At 38.9% G+C, this 16,779-nt stretch overlaps 1 protein-coding gene across 1 annotated transcript; it reads right to left on the bottom strand.

Annotated features, from left to right (window-relative positions):
• Positions 1–234: 234 nt before the first annotated feature.
• nrbp1 (nuclear receptor binding protein 1) lies at positions 235–16,054 on the bottom strand. The gene is made up of 18 exons (XM_084432554.1): positions 15,379–16,054; positions 14,040–14,364; positions 13,688–13,810; positions 12,279–12,380; positions 12,114–12,203; positions 11,556–11,596; positions 11,241–11,335; positions 11,063–11,146; positions 10,896–10,954; positions 10,707–10,805; positions 9,424–9,556; positions 9,239–9,326; positions 9,057–9,107; positions 8,792–8,927; positions 8,530–8,583; positions 8,379–8,442; positions 5,637–5,692; positions 235–1,827 (listed from the first exon to the last, which is right to left on the bottom strand). The coding sequence occupies exons 2-18, from the start codon at positions 14,277–14,279 to the stop codon at positions 1,732–1,734; spliced, it is 1,611 nt and encodes a 536-aa protein (XP_084288680.1). The 5' UTR covers positions 14,280–14,364; positions 15,379–16,054; the 3' UTR covers positions 235–1,731.
• Between the last annotated feature and the right edge of the window lie 725 nt (positions 16,055–16,779).

Raw genomic sequence — 16,779 nt, 5'->3', positions numbered from 1 at the left:
GCGTTTCAGTGTTGCTTTGGACCCCATTGACTTCTATTGTATGGACAAAAAACAGTTAAAACATTCTTCAAAATATATAGAATGTTTGTATTGTGCAGAAGAAAGTCAGTCATTCAGGTTTTTGAATGACATGAGAATTACATTTTTGGGTGAACTATCCTTTTTATATTGTACTTGGGAGATGAAATAAAATCCTAATATTTCCAAATGACACAAAATACGACAGACAAAGAATGGAAGTACCCCGTATCTCATCTTTATATCAAGAAATGGTGCAACTTTGAAAAGATAGAGCTTAACAGAGTAAAAGCAGTTATGAGTTTCTGAATGTTTTGCGTGAGACAAAGCCTGTTTCTTTCAAAACAACTACAGAACGAATCATCCGTCGTAGCCGGTCTGCATTAACCAAACGAAAACAAAAGCATTGATGTGGTGAGGCTTTACAGGCATCATTTCCACTCCACTATCCAATATCTGAAGCAATTTGGATCAATTTTATAATTGAAAATAAAGAATAATAAAAAAAAATGCAGTTGTTAAACTGTATTTCATGCATAATCTCAAATGGGCTGCTTGTAACAGACAGATGTTGATGTACCATAGAGGTGAATATGAAACTTATTGCCATCAACATAAAATGAATCAGTGCTTGAACTGCTTGTTTGGACTGAAAATGATGCTGCCAAACAAAACCCCAGGAGTTTTAATATACTGCAAATATGCCAAAAAATACAGTATATTTGCATGCAGACCAGTTAAGAAAGAAACAACACTAAAAGATATAAGGAATAATATATGTTTGTCAGTCTATGGGTCTTCTGAACATGGATTGATTGTGTCTCTGTTGAAGGCACATTTGAACACGTCTGGTGCACTGTAGATAATTTCTTTATAATGAAACTCATAACTGTGTCACATACAGGGAGAAAAGACAAGTCAAATCAAGTGCCCTTTGCTTAGAAACCATTAAAATGAAAACTTACAGCATACATTCACAGGTAATAAAGGGGGGAAAAAAAACAGCCGCCACAATGATGAAAGTGAAACACGCTTCAAGATGGACCATATGCATATAGATAAATAATCCGATTACTTTTTTCAATGCATCGAGAACCCCTTTCCTTTCACAGTCGTCGTAGATCTTGCATTGCAGACCAAAGTTAACCACACTTAATAGATGTACCTAACAATTAACTGTTGTACCTTAAAAGGTACAACAATAAAGACAGTGTTATTTGGTAATTTCAAAATAACACAATAACACATTCCCCTTACAATAAAAAAAAAAAAAGAATAAATGAATGATTGAAAGGGTGAATAAAAGACCATGAAATATGCATGTGATGTGCCTAAAAAGACAACAAAAAGGATTTGCTAAAGTGCAAACCAGAAGTAACCGATCCCACACATACTGTAAGCAAAAATGTTCCAAAATACAGCTCGTAATACTGATTTAAATAATAACCCGAGTCATTTTTTTCTTCTTTTAAAACAGAGAAGCAGACTGCTACACTGACAGAATAGATGTAGACGGGAACCATCAGCCAACACCTAAAGTGGTGTGAAGCACAGAGCGCGGGGGTCGTTTTCTTTTTGAGGCTCAGTTCGAGGCGTTCTGATCCCTCCCCACAAAGCTTGCATACGATCCTCTGAGTGATGAAAGCGCTAGAGTCCCGTCCCGTGCATGAAGGTAAGGGATGATGGAGAGGAGCTGGCAGATTCGACCCTCCGCTATGAGGAAACCGTCACAGGATTGAGAGAGCCGTTACGGCTGTAGAATCTAGAGAAGGCCTCCTCCAGCACGGTAGTGAGACGTGGCTGATCCCCCTTGAGAGAGAAGGACCAAAAAAAAAAAAAAAATTAAAGTGGGAACAGCAGATAATAGAATAAATAAAGAAATAAAAGCAACAGTAAAATACAATAAAATAAACTTAATATTTTTTTTTAAATCCTTAGGCCATGTGTCCACCAAAGCGTTTTTTCATGCGGCTGGCGTGTTTTTTCAATTGTTTTCAATGGGAGCGCCGCCTTTTTAAAACTCCATGGGCCCTATCTTGCACCCAGCGCAATTGACTTTGTACACCGACGCATTTTGCACCCGCGCAAAGCGCGCTTTTCCCTCCACAGAAGCACGTCGCTAAACTAGGGAATGAACTTGCGCTCCCTGGGCGGTTCAGCGCAAAAAAGGAGGCGTGTTCCGGCGCAAACGTTCCCTGGTGCTATTTTACTGTTCCATAAAACAATTGCGCCACTGGCCAGAAAAAACCTAGTCTAAAGTCAGTGACGCGTTGCGCGTTGTTCATTATGCTATTTTAAGGGCGCATGCTTGACCATCATGTATAGAGTGCACAACGCTCATACACTGTGATTCTCTAATCTACACAGAAGCAGCAGTTTTCATTTTTGCAAATCATATTATTACAAACGATAGATAGATAGATAGATAGATAGATAGATAGATAGATAGATAGATAATTTATTATAAATATAATAATTTATTATAAAAGCATACATCTAGCTTACACATTTACCCACATTATTATATGCCTGTTTAACCGAAGCTAATTTTGGTGTGTTTCTCCCATCCACAATGTCACTTCTCTCTCTTTTACGGCCGTGACGAGAGCGTTGGTCTCCTCGGCTGTGAACCGCTCTTGGCGTGCGCCTGGCAAATCCGCCGTTATAATAGCAATACGCCAAGGAAAAAATGCGTCTGCTCTTAAAGGGAATGTGAGATGATGCTCTGATTGGTTTATTTCACGTTACGCCCAAACCACACCTATGAATAATGAAGCTACTTCAGACCAACCCCTTTTAGATTTGCGCCCGGCGCAAGAGTCATTTATCCCGCTGGGAAAATAGCAACAGCGCCGAGACCCGCCCACAAAGTTACTTGCGCTTTGCGCTTTGACACTTGCGTTTCAGATCGTTAAAATAGGGCCCCATGAGCGTAAAGGGGGTCGCACACCGGACGCGCAGCTCAGCGCCGCGCCGCACCACGTCACGTCTAGGACAACTCTCACCTGAAAATCTGATAACGTCAGCAATTTTCTGATTTCTGTAAATAAATATAAAACTAAATGTATATTGCAGCACAGGGTGAAGTCCGTATATAAATTAACTACGATTTGAGACACTAATATAAAACTATGTAAATGGCGCGGCAGGATTTTGAACACGGCCCTGAGCCGTTGCTGGGTGCCGCGGACAGACGGCGAAAGGCGCCACCGGTGTGTGTACTCTCATAGAGAATAATGTGTTCGAATTTAAAAGACTGAGCTGTGCATCCGGTGTGCGACCCCCTTAAGAGGCGCTGAGCGTCTGGCGTTTTTTACAAGTCTTCGAGAGTTGAAGAATGTTCAACTGTGGGTAAAACGCAGCGCTCATCACTGTCACTTTTTACCCAAACGTCCAATCACAGTGGAGGAGGGGCGTGACTAATACCACACCGACCAACCGCCACATTCTGCTTGTACAACGTCAACAGATGACAACAAGCATAATAGCGGAACAAAATCATTTAAAACAAGAGCCAGAGAAAATACATTACATTGACATTTTAATATGGAATCAACACAGAAACAAAATATGTGTGAAATGAGATACAAGTAACACTTTCGCGGATAGTCCGTATAACAAGCAAAGTGTCTCAACTGAAAAAAACGCAACGCTGGCAAAACGCTCTCAAGCGCCCACAGCTGGCTAAAAACGCTTTGGTGGACACACGGCCTTAAGGGAACTAAAAACACTGATTAAGTTGCAGGCACAACTGAAATCTCATATATCCCTGGGAATCCCTGCTATAAAAGAACAAAAAGTAGATATAAAAAGCTAAACATTCTATTGTGCAGTGTCAGGTATTGTATTAAAGGCAGAGACGGATGAAAGAAGGAAATCTGCTGGAGTTCCACAGATGGTACAGCAACATCCCTTGCATAAGTGGCAGATGACAATATCGTTGAGATGAACTGAGAAAATACCTTTATAGTGAAGAAAGAGCAATGACTGCTCACGACAACGATGTACTAAAACGGAAAACGTTTTTTTCCTTTGCGCTTTTCACGTACAGACTACAACGCTGTTAAAACGATCCCGGTTCACACGGATCCCCGAAAACAACTAAAAACGCTGTTTTATGCTGCCAGGCCAGTAGTTGGCGATGTCACTTTGTAAAGAAACACTACGCACCTATAGACTGAACACATAATACGCACGCTTAATTGCGCATGACATCACCGTTTTCACAAATTCGCGTTTTGTAGTTTACACAGAGATGACAACGGTGTCATTTTGAAAAACTTGCACTTTGAAACCAGTTTTCAGAAGTTTGCGTTTTCAGGCCCCCAAAACGCCGTTGTTGTGTAAATGAATGGCCAAAAAGCATAAAAAGTTTTCCGTTTTTAGTTTTTACAGTGTTGTGTAAACGACCCCTGAGACTGCAGAGGGAAAATTCATGAAGAAAACTGGCTGTGAACAGCAGCAAACAGTTTTAATAGAACTACCAAACAAAAAGCCATGGTAGTGCAGATGGTTAAGCTGCCGTATGCTAATTTCCACTAGCGCTATAATGCCAAGCCCTATTGTGGTATTCTCTGGGAGAGGTCTGGCTCTTATTTGTGTATTAACAGAGAAGCTTTTCATGTCTGTTTTTTGGGTTACAGCTAAACCATGGACTCTACTTTGTGTGCTGTTTTTCTGATTAGCTCACAGCGTTTGTCTTTTCTCCTATATCACCCTTCCAGGAATCAGCTACGGCTGATCAAAACATTTCCTCAAGCAAATGAATTATTGATTGGAAACATTTTATTTCTGAATGTTGGCACTAGTGGTATGGGGGGGAAAAAAACACCTTGTAAATTTGAACCTGGTGACAAATGTTTTAAAGATGGCCATAACATTGAGTGATCTCACAATACTGAATAAACACAGTAACCATACCAACACTGAAACTGAGAAACATTGCTTGAAAGTGTTTTTGATTGACAATTTCTCACACTTCATTGTCCTGTGACTGACGAGTTTGGCTCAACTATATTCAGATTCAGATGTGATTTTGACAAGTGCGCATACAAAAAGTGCAATGTCGTCATCTTGGGCAAAGAAATAATGAATTACATAAGTAGTTTGAAAAATATTACACTGCTAACATTCTGACTTAAAAATGATCAAAGACTCATTGATTTTAGGAGTTCATGATTTTAAAGACTCAAAATACTGTATACAAATAAATATTGTGCAATTTTATTACAATTTAAAATAACTTTGAATAACTGTTCAAATATATTTAAACGTTTATTCCTGTGATGGAAAAGCTGAATTTTCAGCATCATTACTCCAGTCTTCAGTGTCACACGATCCATCAGAAATTATATTAATATGCTGATTTGCTGCTCAATAAACATTTCTTATTATTATCATCAATATTAAAAAAAAAATTTTTTGTGGAAGCCTTGATACTTTTTTCAGGATTCTTTAATGAATAGAAAGTTTAGAACAGCATTTATTTGAAATAAAGATCTTTTGTTACAAACAAATGTCTTTTCTGTCACTTTTGATCATGTTACTTCATAATGCAAGTTAGGGAGCCCAAACTTTTGGACGGGAGTGAACATAACATCTTGAGGGAAAGTTCTTACCTCACTAATGAAGCCAAGCTGGACCAGTTCCACAGCCAACTCCTGTACATTCTCATCTAACACACACACAGAGAACACCATTCTTGAGTTTCAGCAATAAGTCAACAGAAAAAGGCTGTATTATAACAGTTAACTTTTCTATACTTTTTTTTGGTCACAATTCTGATTCAATCTGATCCACTTCCACATATCTGCAGAACTCTTGTTTTTGTGACAATTATTTCATAATGCACAAATTAGAAAAAAAAAATAAATAAATCAGACCAGAAACACACTATGCAAGTACACACATTTGAATGCAACTAAACAGATCCATGGTAAAATATAGCTGCAAGCAGCAATTATAGGGGCCAAGCGCAAAGACGACGATAAGACATGCCAACTTGGCTGGGAGTGTCAGACCAACTGCAGCAAGGAGCAACTAAAGACATTTTAATATGATTTAAGGCAAAATGGCTGAATAATGATATACAGTCACTAATAATATTACTTAATGGTTTATCACTTTCGACCAACAGGTGGCGCAATTACAAAATTGATGTGGTGTTGTCAGAGTGAGGTGACAATGACACATACAAAGTTTGGTGCCAATATGTCAAGGAATTGCAGAGTTACAGCCTCAGAGTCATTTTGGCATCAAGCCTCAACTTTGTCGCTGCGGTATACAAAAACGGTTACATCTATCGACACGAAATCCATATCTTTAAGTTGGCACGGTCCGGAGATGATACGATTCGATTTTGGTGAAAACTGGACACGCGGTCTATGAGGAGTTCGAAAAAGTAGGTATTGAATGAAAATCAAGATGGCGGACAGGAAGTTCGGCCAAACATGGCAAACTTGGTATCTATGTTCTTGGTGCGACCCAAGAGATCTATTAAGACCAGTTTCATTGCAATTGGCTAATTTATTAAAAATGTATTAGCATTTTTGGAAATTTCATTATAACTTTTGAAATGCTGTTTATAAAAAAAAAACGTTTTGATTACTTTCAGGGCATGGTGCTGAAGAAACATACCAAGTTTCGTAATGGGACACCAATGCTTTCGTAAAGTATAGCATTTAATATCATGATATCATATTGTAATTAATGGCAATTTCCTTGTTTTGTTCTATTATAACGCCATCAAGAGGCACAATCCCACCATTTTTTTTGTGTCCTCAGAGTTAGCCCATACATGTGTGTGTCAAATTTGGTGAAAATATCTCATTTTGTTTGGGAGTTATAGACATTTATATGTATGAGAGCATAATAAATTACCCATGGGTGACTTTGATTGGATTTTTTTGCCACTTACTATGGCAGTTTTTTACACTTCCTACGGTGGTTTCATCTCGATCAGTCTAACGGTTTCGAAGATATTGGCACATGTTTTTTTAAGCACTAATTTACAACATTGCGCTAATAACCATAAGGCAAAACCTAGAATGTTTGGTATCGTTAGACTCGGCAAGGATTCAGGAATGTAACTCATGTGAAAATAAGTCAACCAAATCCAAAGTTGCATGTAAATACTTTTTTTTCACCACTAGGTGCCGCTGGTCCAAAACTTCTCAGACTCTTTCAGAGCATCGTACCAATGACCCATACCAAGTTTTGTAACAATACGTTCATGTGTTCATAAAATACAGCATTTTAGTACAAAATTCAAAATGGCCGACGCCCAAAATGGCCGATATGGAAAAACTGTATATCAGCCGACTCGGCATGACGCCCTGAACCTAACGAGTCCACTTTTATGATTTTTGGACAAACTGTTTAGAAATGATAACCAAAAACAGCCATTTTTCATATCTCCGGACCAGTAGGTGGTGCTGTGCCGAAACACAGCATGTCGCCTCAGGTCATGCTTGTGATGACGTACCAATTTTGGTCTGAATACGATAAAGCGTTGCGGAGATACAGTCTTACGTCTGTTTTTGCAAGCGCTACGTAAAATTTGTTTGCGCGGTATTCAAGAACGGTTTGACAAATTAACTTGAATTCCATAACTTCTTGTCGGCATGGTCTGAAGATGATCTGGTTCAATTTTCGTGAAAATCGGAGGAACCATCTAGGACAAGTTCGAAAAAGCAGGTTTTTAAAAAAAAATCTAAATGGTGGAAGGATTTACATGACATTTTGTTCCTAGCCCTTACGGTTCAAAAGTTATTAGCATAAACATGGGTAAAACTTTGGACAGTTTTGGTGCTTAGGGATTGAGTTAGAGACTCCAAATTTGCTATGGTGACTGTTCAGACTGTCCTCTATCAGTGTGCCACATTTCATAACTTTCCCGCAAGCAGTTCTATGGGCTGCCATAGACTTCCATACGGAAGAAGAAGAAGATAAGAACGTCAACAATTTCAAGAGACGCCTACGCACTTTCAGTGCTTGGCCCATAATAAGAACGCCAACGATTTCAGTGCTTGGCCCCTAATTACTTAATTCTTCTTAACTGATTATTTCCTTATTGTGGCGGTACCAAACATAAATGTTGGATTAAACCGCATGTGAATTCAGGTAGCTAGCTATAAACATGTTGACAGCTTAGCCAACTCAGCAAAGCTTCTTGATTCTGAGCAAGCTGACTAGAAAGACGAAACCGACTGTGCTAATGTCTCTTGCAGCTGAGAATGCATCACATATTTGTGCTGCATTCTGACACATTCAGAGCACAACGGCATGTTAAATCCAGCCGTGTAGCTGCAAGCATTTACATACTTGTGTATAGTTTGTTTGGGGCCTGATAAAGTACTCACTTGGCGCCAAGTCACAACTCAAGTGTCGGTTGAGCTTATCTTCCAGTTTTAGCAGTAAGGTCAGCTAGAAAAAGAGCAGTGAGGAGTTATGGACACAGAATAAACATCTAACTTGCATAACTCCAGCAATGAACACAGAAAAAGGGCTTACATGATGTTTCGCTCCCTCCTCCACAGGCTCGATGTTGCACTGCATCTGTACAACCTTAAAAGAGAGAGATTATCTTTAACACGAACATACGTTGGTAAAATACTGCTAATCCTGTTGACTAACTGCAACCACACATCTAGACTTGTTTGAGTGGAAAGTAGTAATACGCCACACGGAGAGACAGGGCGAAGGTGAAAAAAATTGTTTTCTTCTTAATCATTGATACTTGGTCACCATCTCCTTAAATCAGTCCATTTCTCACCTTCCTGGTCTCCAACTCTGCAGGCTCAGGCGTAGGCGATTTGACAGAGGGTGGCACGATGGGGGACTTGACAGTCTCTTGTTGAGGCTGCTGTGGGCAGGGCATGCCGAAGGCAGTCAGTGGATAGATCCCATTCCTACATCACAAGAGCAGCGAACATCATTACGTTTGTGCTTGTTTTTTGACTTCTTTCTTGACATTTGAATCTGGGCCCATCTAATTTCTTATTCCCCCCCAAAATTTGGGAAATTCTATTTTTCCTCACCTCACATCCTCAAGGAACTTGTCAAGCTCCAAGGCAGGAAACTGTGAGAGTCTGAAGGGAAAAGAGACAGGATTACAGAAGCCGTTTAAGGTGGCATGACAGCTTATTCAATCCTCAGGTTCATCCTCATCCCAAACAAGCTATTTCAAAGTAAAACCAATGAATCAAAGGAGGAGGCTCACTTTAGTTGGACCTCTTTCCTTTCCATAATGACCTGGTTGGGGTCCATGTTCTTGGTAATTTCCTCTAAAGCATTTTCTGCGATCAAGTCTAGTAGGCAAAAGCAAATGTGTTTAGCATCAGCGAATCTTATTCATGAAGGTGAGATGAAATGTCTGAATGGTAATGAGATTAGCTCATGACTCACGCTGGTGACTGACGATACAGTGTGCAGCCAGTAGTTTCAAAAGAGGCACTTCAAACAGAGCTTGATGGAAAAGCAGCTCTCTGGCTGTGGGCCTCTTACTGGGGTCCACCTCCAAACACTTCTGAATAAACTCCTAAAACAAACACACAGAGAAACATGAGACTTCACAGCACAACTGTTCATGAGACTTCACAAGCAGAAACAGCACAACTGTTTTCAACACTGATTAATATTTCTCGAGCACCAAATCAGCATATTAAGCCGCTTTCCGACCAAGTAGTTACAGGAACTTAGTTCTAGGAACTGTCCACTTCTAAACAGTTCTAAGAACTACCCTCCCCCAAACTCGGTTTTGCTGTTTGCGTTCGCACTGGCCAAGTGGCCATAGGAACTGGTAGGAGGGGTAAGGGAGTGACGCAAGCACGGTGACTTTTATTTTGACGGCGCGACAGACCTTTATTTTGGCGGCGCTGAGAACGCCAGAGCAAACAATGCTCGCATTCTCTGTGTTTATTAGTTAGCGATCTGTCTAACAGTACTGTTTAATATGTTATTAGATAGAACTGTTATAGAAAGTAGACAGTATATGAAAAAAAGGTTATTAGCCTATGCTGTGTGGTTGATGTCCAGTGTTGCTAGCTGGGCAGATAAACATAATCATGTTTGGCTTGGTCCCCTCAAAGTTGCGTTGGATTTTCTCTTCAGCATAAAGGTTTAGAGACCCATCTATCACTGTTTTCCATGTTTGTATAGTTAGTTTCTGGAGTAAATATATAGGCTATAATCTGTGTGTTTACATTATAGCTGTTTTAAAAATGGCGGGTGCTGGTGTTCCGCGTGCGTTTGGTCAATCAGCGTACACTAACGTCACGGGTAGTTCCTATAGTGCTGGTTTAGACACTACTCTGAAGTAGGACCTAAATTAGTTCCTCCAAATAGAGTTCCTAGAACTAAAATTGTTCCTAGTTCCTGCGGTGCGAACACGCCGACATCCGGGTACTTTAGCCAATAGTTCTAGGAACTGTGAAAAGGTTCCTCCGGTCGGAAAGCGGCTTTAGAATGATTTCTGAAGGATCATGTGACACTGAAGACTGTGACTGCTGGAAATTCAGCTTTGCCATTACAGGAATTAATTGCAACTTAAAATATAAAATGGCTATTTCACATTGAAATAATATTTCACAATATTACCATTTTTATGTTTGATCATATTAATGCAGCCTTGATGAGAGACATTTCAAAAATAAAAATGTTTTTGAATGGTAGACTCAATCTATACTCACTCTCTGCAGTGGGTCTTCCAGAGACTGGATGGCACTATTAATGGCTTCTTGTGACACATATGAGGACTCTCCATTACTTTGGATTTCCAGCACAGCCATCTACGACAGTGGGGGAAAAACCTGAATCTCTGGTCTGGTCAATCCGATACACTGATGAATAATCCGCAGCTCAAAACAAACAGCACTCACCTCTAAGGCGCACATTCCAAAGGAATAGATGTCCACAGCTGTAGTGACACTGGCAACAGCTGAAGTGGATGAAGGAAGAGAACAAATTGTACTTTCATTTTTTACATAACAAGTGCACTGAAACGACTCTAGAATGAGTTTGAATGCAGTTTTAAACCTAGTTTTACCTCCATACTCTGGAGCAAAGAAGTGCAAACTCTTCTGCTCTTCCCGACATGTTTTTACATGGTTATTAATGGTGTCTGGGGCCACTAAAAAACAACAAAAAAACAACAGAAACATCAGCAAAAATAATAAAATCTATAACATTTAAAAAGCCATACTTAACACTGTGCTTGAACCCACCTGATCCGATTTTGATGAGTCCATTGTGCTGTATGAAAATGGTGTCACAGGTCAGGTTCCCGTGGATAATGGGAGGTTCACATGAATGCAGATAGCTGAAGGAAGAATGGTGAGAAACGTGAGTGTAACAGGAGCTCTCCACAAGACATATCATGGAACACCAAAACAAAAAGAAATGCTCAGCTATGACAGTCACAGACAACATTTCAGGTGCTAGTGAGGAATTTTGTCCAACATCTTTAAAAATATCTCTACATTATTGGTAAACAACAGTATTTGAATAGAGAGAAAGAAAAAAGAGAGAGGTACACAAACCTTAAGGCAGATAATATCTGAGTACACCAGCGTTTCCATGCCTAAAAAAGTCCCACAAAAAGTTAATGGCATCCGGGAAAACAAGTCCACATCTGATATTATACGAAGTCAGAATATTTCATTAATCCCAACTAATACTTCACTCAATGAAACCAAAACATGACTAATAGTATTACTAATATCTAGAAATGCACCAATCCTATTTCTGGAAAAACAGAGAATAAACAGAGACATGAATGTAAAAATCACTTAAAAGTGTAAAACAAATGACGATAACTGGTATGATGATCCATGTTAAAATGAAGAAAATAATGCATTTTGTTTTTATGATGACCTTGGTGATTAAGTACTGCCCTGGTATTTAATATTCTCGCACCAAAAAGCAAGAATAAAAGGTTTAAACAAATCTGTTATGGGTCACACCTGTAGGCAAAGTCAACAATGACTAACATTCAAGCAAGAAACTGAAGACAAAAGATACATTTTAATCTGCAGTACATTATGTCTCAACAGCTCTTTTGTCAATTTGTCTGAACAGAAAAAGAGCAGCAATCCTACCTTTTCATTCATGGTCTTATGATTCTTCTTTGTCTTCTTTAGAAACTGCTTCAGGCTCCCAGAAGACATGTACTCTGTGATGAAAATAACCTGAAGGGGGTAACAAAATAAATAAATCCAAAAATGACTTGTATTTTTTGTTTTGTTTGTTGTTACATTTCTTACCCTGGCTCTGTTCTCCTTCACATCAGCCCAGTACTTGTGAAACTTCACTATATTCAGATGTTCCAGCTGGATGAGGTTATCAAACACTGCTTTCACTTTTTCCTGAGAAATAGAAACACAAAAGTAGATTTATTTACCAGGAAACCTTCTTGTATGTAACACAACATCCTAAATTCTAGAGGAAGAGGATACTATAATACTGAACTCTTACTTTATTATACAATAACAAATCACGTAAAAGATCAGGGTGGGGGGGGGGGGGGGGGGGGGTTTTCATTGCTTTTTATGGCTGGACTCACTGCACTAGTCACATGTGCTTATGGGAATCAGCAATGTAGATGGCAAAGCCTGTCAAAACGCAACCTCTAAAATTACTTATTGAATTCCACGATGAGCGTCTGCCAAGCAGACACAGTATGTGGATGGGCCAAACAGATGGCCGTCCACGACTCTATGCCAAGCATTAATGAAACGAGTTTGATTAAAAGTGCTCAAAAGGCAATGAAAGAGTAAAATATGCTATATTAAAAACAGCAGACCTTTTTTATTATTCCAACATTCAAGAAATAAGAGTTACATAACCACAGAGAACGCTTTTCTTAAATATTTTTCAATAAAAGCTTGGCAGCAAATAGGTCAGACCACTTTGTGTAAGGAGCTTACATCCAGAAATGAAGGCAAGCACACTCATTCTGTGAAGCAATCAAGCTGTCCTAACACTCATAATAGTTCAATAATCATTGGTATCGCTAATTCACAGCTTGATATGTTAGCAGCAAGCAAGAACACAGAAAGCAATACAGTTGAATCTGTGGGCAAGAACAGAGATAATAATCAACAGCGAACTTTCAAACCGGCACAGTGACATATTATGCTTCCTTCAGAAGTTTAAATGAAAGTTCAGCTGGATGTTTGAAATGAAGTGTTTTGTGTAACTAACAGCAAACCATCAGTTCATTCATATCAAATGTTTTGGAAAGAAGCCTCATGCTCACAATGTCTGCATATTTGATGAAAAATACAGTAAAAACACTACTATTGTTAAATATTACAATTAAAAATACATATTTTAATATTTTAAAATGTCCTTTATTCATGTGATGGCAAAGCTGAATTTTGAGCATCATTACTCCAGTCTTCAGTGTCACATGATCCTTCAGAAATCATTCTAATATGCTGATTTGCTGCTCAAGAAGCTTTTCTTATTGTTATCAGTTTAAAAAACAGATGTGCTGCTTAATATTTTTTGTGGAAACCATGATAATTTTATTTCCGGATTCTTTGATGAACAAAAGAAATCAAAAGCACAGCATTCCTTAAAAAAATAGAAATCTAGAAAATGTCTCACTGTCACACTCATTGAAATTTCAGACAGAAATCAGTAGACTTGACAACTACACAAGTTTTACCTCTTGTAGTTTGAAGTTCTTCCGCTCAGAAAACATGACCTCATTCCACACGACCTCCACACCCTCCTCGGTGTCCATGGCAAGGTAAGCATTGTCGATCCCTGGGACGTTGCGCTGGTTAACCTGTGGGGGTGGAGGGGATTTTTAATTTAATTTAAAAGTAAAAACTCATCAGGTTTCCAAGAAAAGAAAAGAAAATTACATAAAATCCTCTCAAATTAAAATTATATTAAGACAAAATTCCCTAAAATGAAGGTTATCATCATTTAGCAGATGGGAATATTATCAGTGAATAACAACTTAAATTTTTATCCATTCTACGCACAAAGCTATTGAAAGACTTGGGATATACCTCCTCTCTCCGTTTCTGCCAGCGTCCACAGGGGCTTTCCTCCAGAATCTCAGATTCATCTTCGCTCTCCTCTTCCTCATCCTCGGTTGCGGGTGGTGCAGGCTGTGTTACTGTGGACACTGGGGGAGACACCGATGAAACCCCCTGGCCGGTAGGTGGCGAGGCTGTGGACTCAGACTTCGTGTCCATATTGGACGGAGGGGCAGGTGTGGCGCTCTGCTTTCCTTCCTCTGACATCATTGACTGATAACTGACAGCCCTGTCCTGTACCGCCACAGGAAAAGAAGTCTGGCTGACTCGCACCTCGAGGGCAGGAGGCAGAGAGCTGTAAAATCAGGAGTCATTCATCACAAAGAATATAAACTCGAATCATAAACAGTAAAGATATGTATTACAGACAAATAAGGTAGCATGTTACAATAAGGTCTCATTTGTTAACGTTAGTTAATGCATTACCTGATAGTTTTGAACACTGGCTGGTTATGTATTTTCTCAAAAATAAAATTTGGATAATTTTTAACCCCAAAAAGTTACGGGGTTTTTCTTTAATAACATCTTAATTCCTTAATAACATCTTCAATAGATAAGATATCATTAGTTTCGAAACTTAAATCAGTTCAAAGTTATTTTCTTTCATGGTTCTTCTCACAACTTTCAACCAATTGTGATTTCCCCATGACCTGTGAAGTTGAAAATAATTTGGATAGACTGCAAAAATAAAGTTCAACTATCTGTTTTAATATTTATTCAATATATAAATTGTCATGACTTTTTAATATTTGGTAAACGTAAAAACCATGGAAATAGAAAGTAAACACTTTTCAGGTTGTTATTTAGTGTCCCATGTAAATTGTACTTTATCTCTTTCATCTGAATATAGCAAATTCAAAATTATGAATTTTGAATGTGCCCAAATCTCAAAAGAGGAATCCTCAAAACACTAACTCTAAAGCGCGCGCACACACACACACACAAACTTAAACTAATAGCAGCAGGAACTTAAATTATAAATGCTTAAATTATAAATAAATTATAAATACTTAAATACCAGCTTTTAAGTGACAACTTTTAAGCTGAAACACTATGAACAGTAAGGCAAATTCTACCTCAAAATAAATAAATAAAAACATAGACAAGACTGTAGCAGCTGCTGAGGTGTGAGCAGATCCACGCTTTAGTGATGTTTACATTATTACTCTCCTTAGTCCTGTCCTCAATTCAACCCAGGACACAGTTTATGTTCAAGCATTCAAAATAGACTGTCCCACATCACTGATAAGAAACAGACGTAACAAAAACAGCATACTGCTCCCCACCACATAGCCTAGACATATCTTACTTTAATTTATCCTGGGATGAGCGGCGTCGCCAGCTCGCCGGAAGCTGCTAAACGTCGGTAGCTGAGGACACGGAGGAGGAAAATCCTCAGACAATAAGAAAAAAGCAATAAATTCTTAAATGATATGGGTCCGTGTAGGGGTTCAGCTCTCGTTTGTAGAGTTAAAGTTCCAGAGAAATACCAAGATATGAAATGACGGTTCAATTTCCACCTTAGCAAAGTGAGAGAGAAGCTAGCAGCGCAGCTCCGCGGCCTCCGGAGCCTTCGCGAATATATATCTGAAAAATAGATTTCCTTGGGCGATATGGTCAATGTTAAATAAACGAATCAAAAGATCAAAGCTGTCGGGCCAGTAAAAATTAGCTCAAACAAAAAATACAAATATTACTGTCTGTCAGGTTTGATGCGTTTTGTCAGATAGCCGCGGATGCTAAGTTACACTCCAGGATATTCGAGTTCTTCAACCACGTCTTCACAGAACGATTCGTTTCTCCCCGAAACACTTAAATATTCCGACACGAACGGACTCAGATTAATTAAACAGCGATTTCGCTGGAAAAGCTACACGTAAATGACGACAGCTCCGAGTTTTGTGGTACGCCGTTGCTTATTACAGCATGAATCAGGACCAAGTTCACACAGCGGCATCTACTGGATGACATGATTCGAGAGCCATGGGTGGAGCGTGAAGTCCAGCTCCCCCTCTCTGGGTGTAATGGGTGGAGCTAGAAGGTCCAACTACACCTACCCATAACCAGAGCCGTTAACGGCTCTGCCCATAACTATATCCCTCCACGGCTCCACCCTTTAGATCCACAGAGTTGGAGATGCATGTCATTTGGCTCTGCAGTGAGCAACACTTGCATGATTCTGCCACCTTCACTGCTCATGATTTACCCTTAGTGACCTATGGAGAGAAAAACATACACATTTATTCTTCTAATATAATTTCACTATATATAGACATTATTATATATGATGCATTTATATTATATATAGCCTATATTATGAATGATATATTTGCCTTACGCTTACCTCACATGGAATTCTGATACGAATGTACAGAGAATAGGCCTATACCTCTAAATCAAATTTACTTTAACTTTCTGTACTGTATGTCACAATATTTATTTAATCCATTCTCCAAAGTACTTATCCTCGGTGGGAGTCGAGGGTTATTTATTAATATAAATGTATTATGTCTGAATATATCAAATTTGGAAGTAAATATAGGCTAAGTTTTGTTTAGCCAAAGTTAACTTTTAAAATATCTATGAAGGTGTTCATCTAAATATTTGTAGAAATATGAATTTGGATGCTTTACGATGTTCCAGGGTTTTAATTTTCATATCTTTGACTGGACCTCTGTTATTCCCATTATCAGCATTGGAATGAGGTCAC

This window comes from Rutilus rutilus (assembly GCF_951802725.1).
Source record: "Rutilus rutilus genome assembly, chromosome: 15".
Lineage (NCBI taxonomy): Eukaryota > Metazoa > Chordata > Actinopteri > Cypriniformes > Leuciscidae > Rutilus > Rutilus rutilus.
The sequence above is the reverse complement of the archived record's forward strand: the minus strand, read 5'-3'. Positions and strand labels throughout refer to the sequence as shown.

Coding starts and splice junctions, on each gene's coding strand:
- nrbp1 (XM_084432554.1), bottom strand. CDS start 14,279: ATGATGTCAGAGGAAGGAAAGCAGAGCGCCACACCTGCCCCTCCGTCC. Junction 11,336..11,555: donor CAGATATTATCTGCCTTAAG/GTTTGTGTACCT, acceptor TTCTTCCTTCAG/CTATCTGCATTCATGTGAAC. Junction 1,828..5,636: donor AGCTTGGCTTCATTAGTGAG/GTAAGAACTTTC, acceptor TTCTCTCTCAAG/GGGGATCAGCCACGTCTCAC.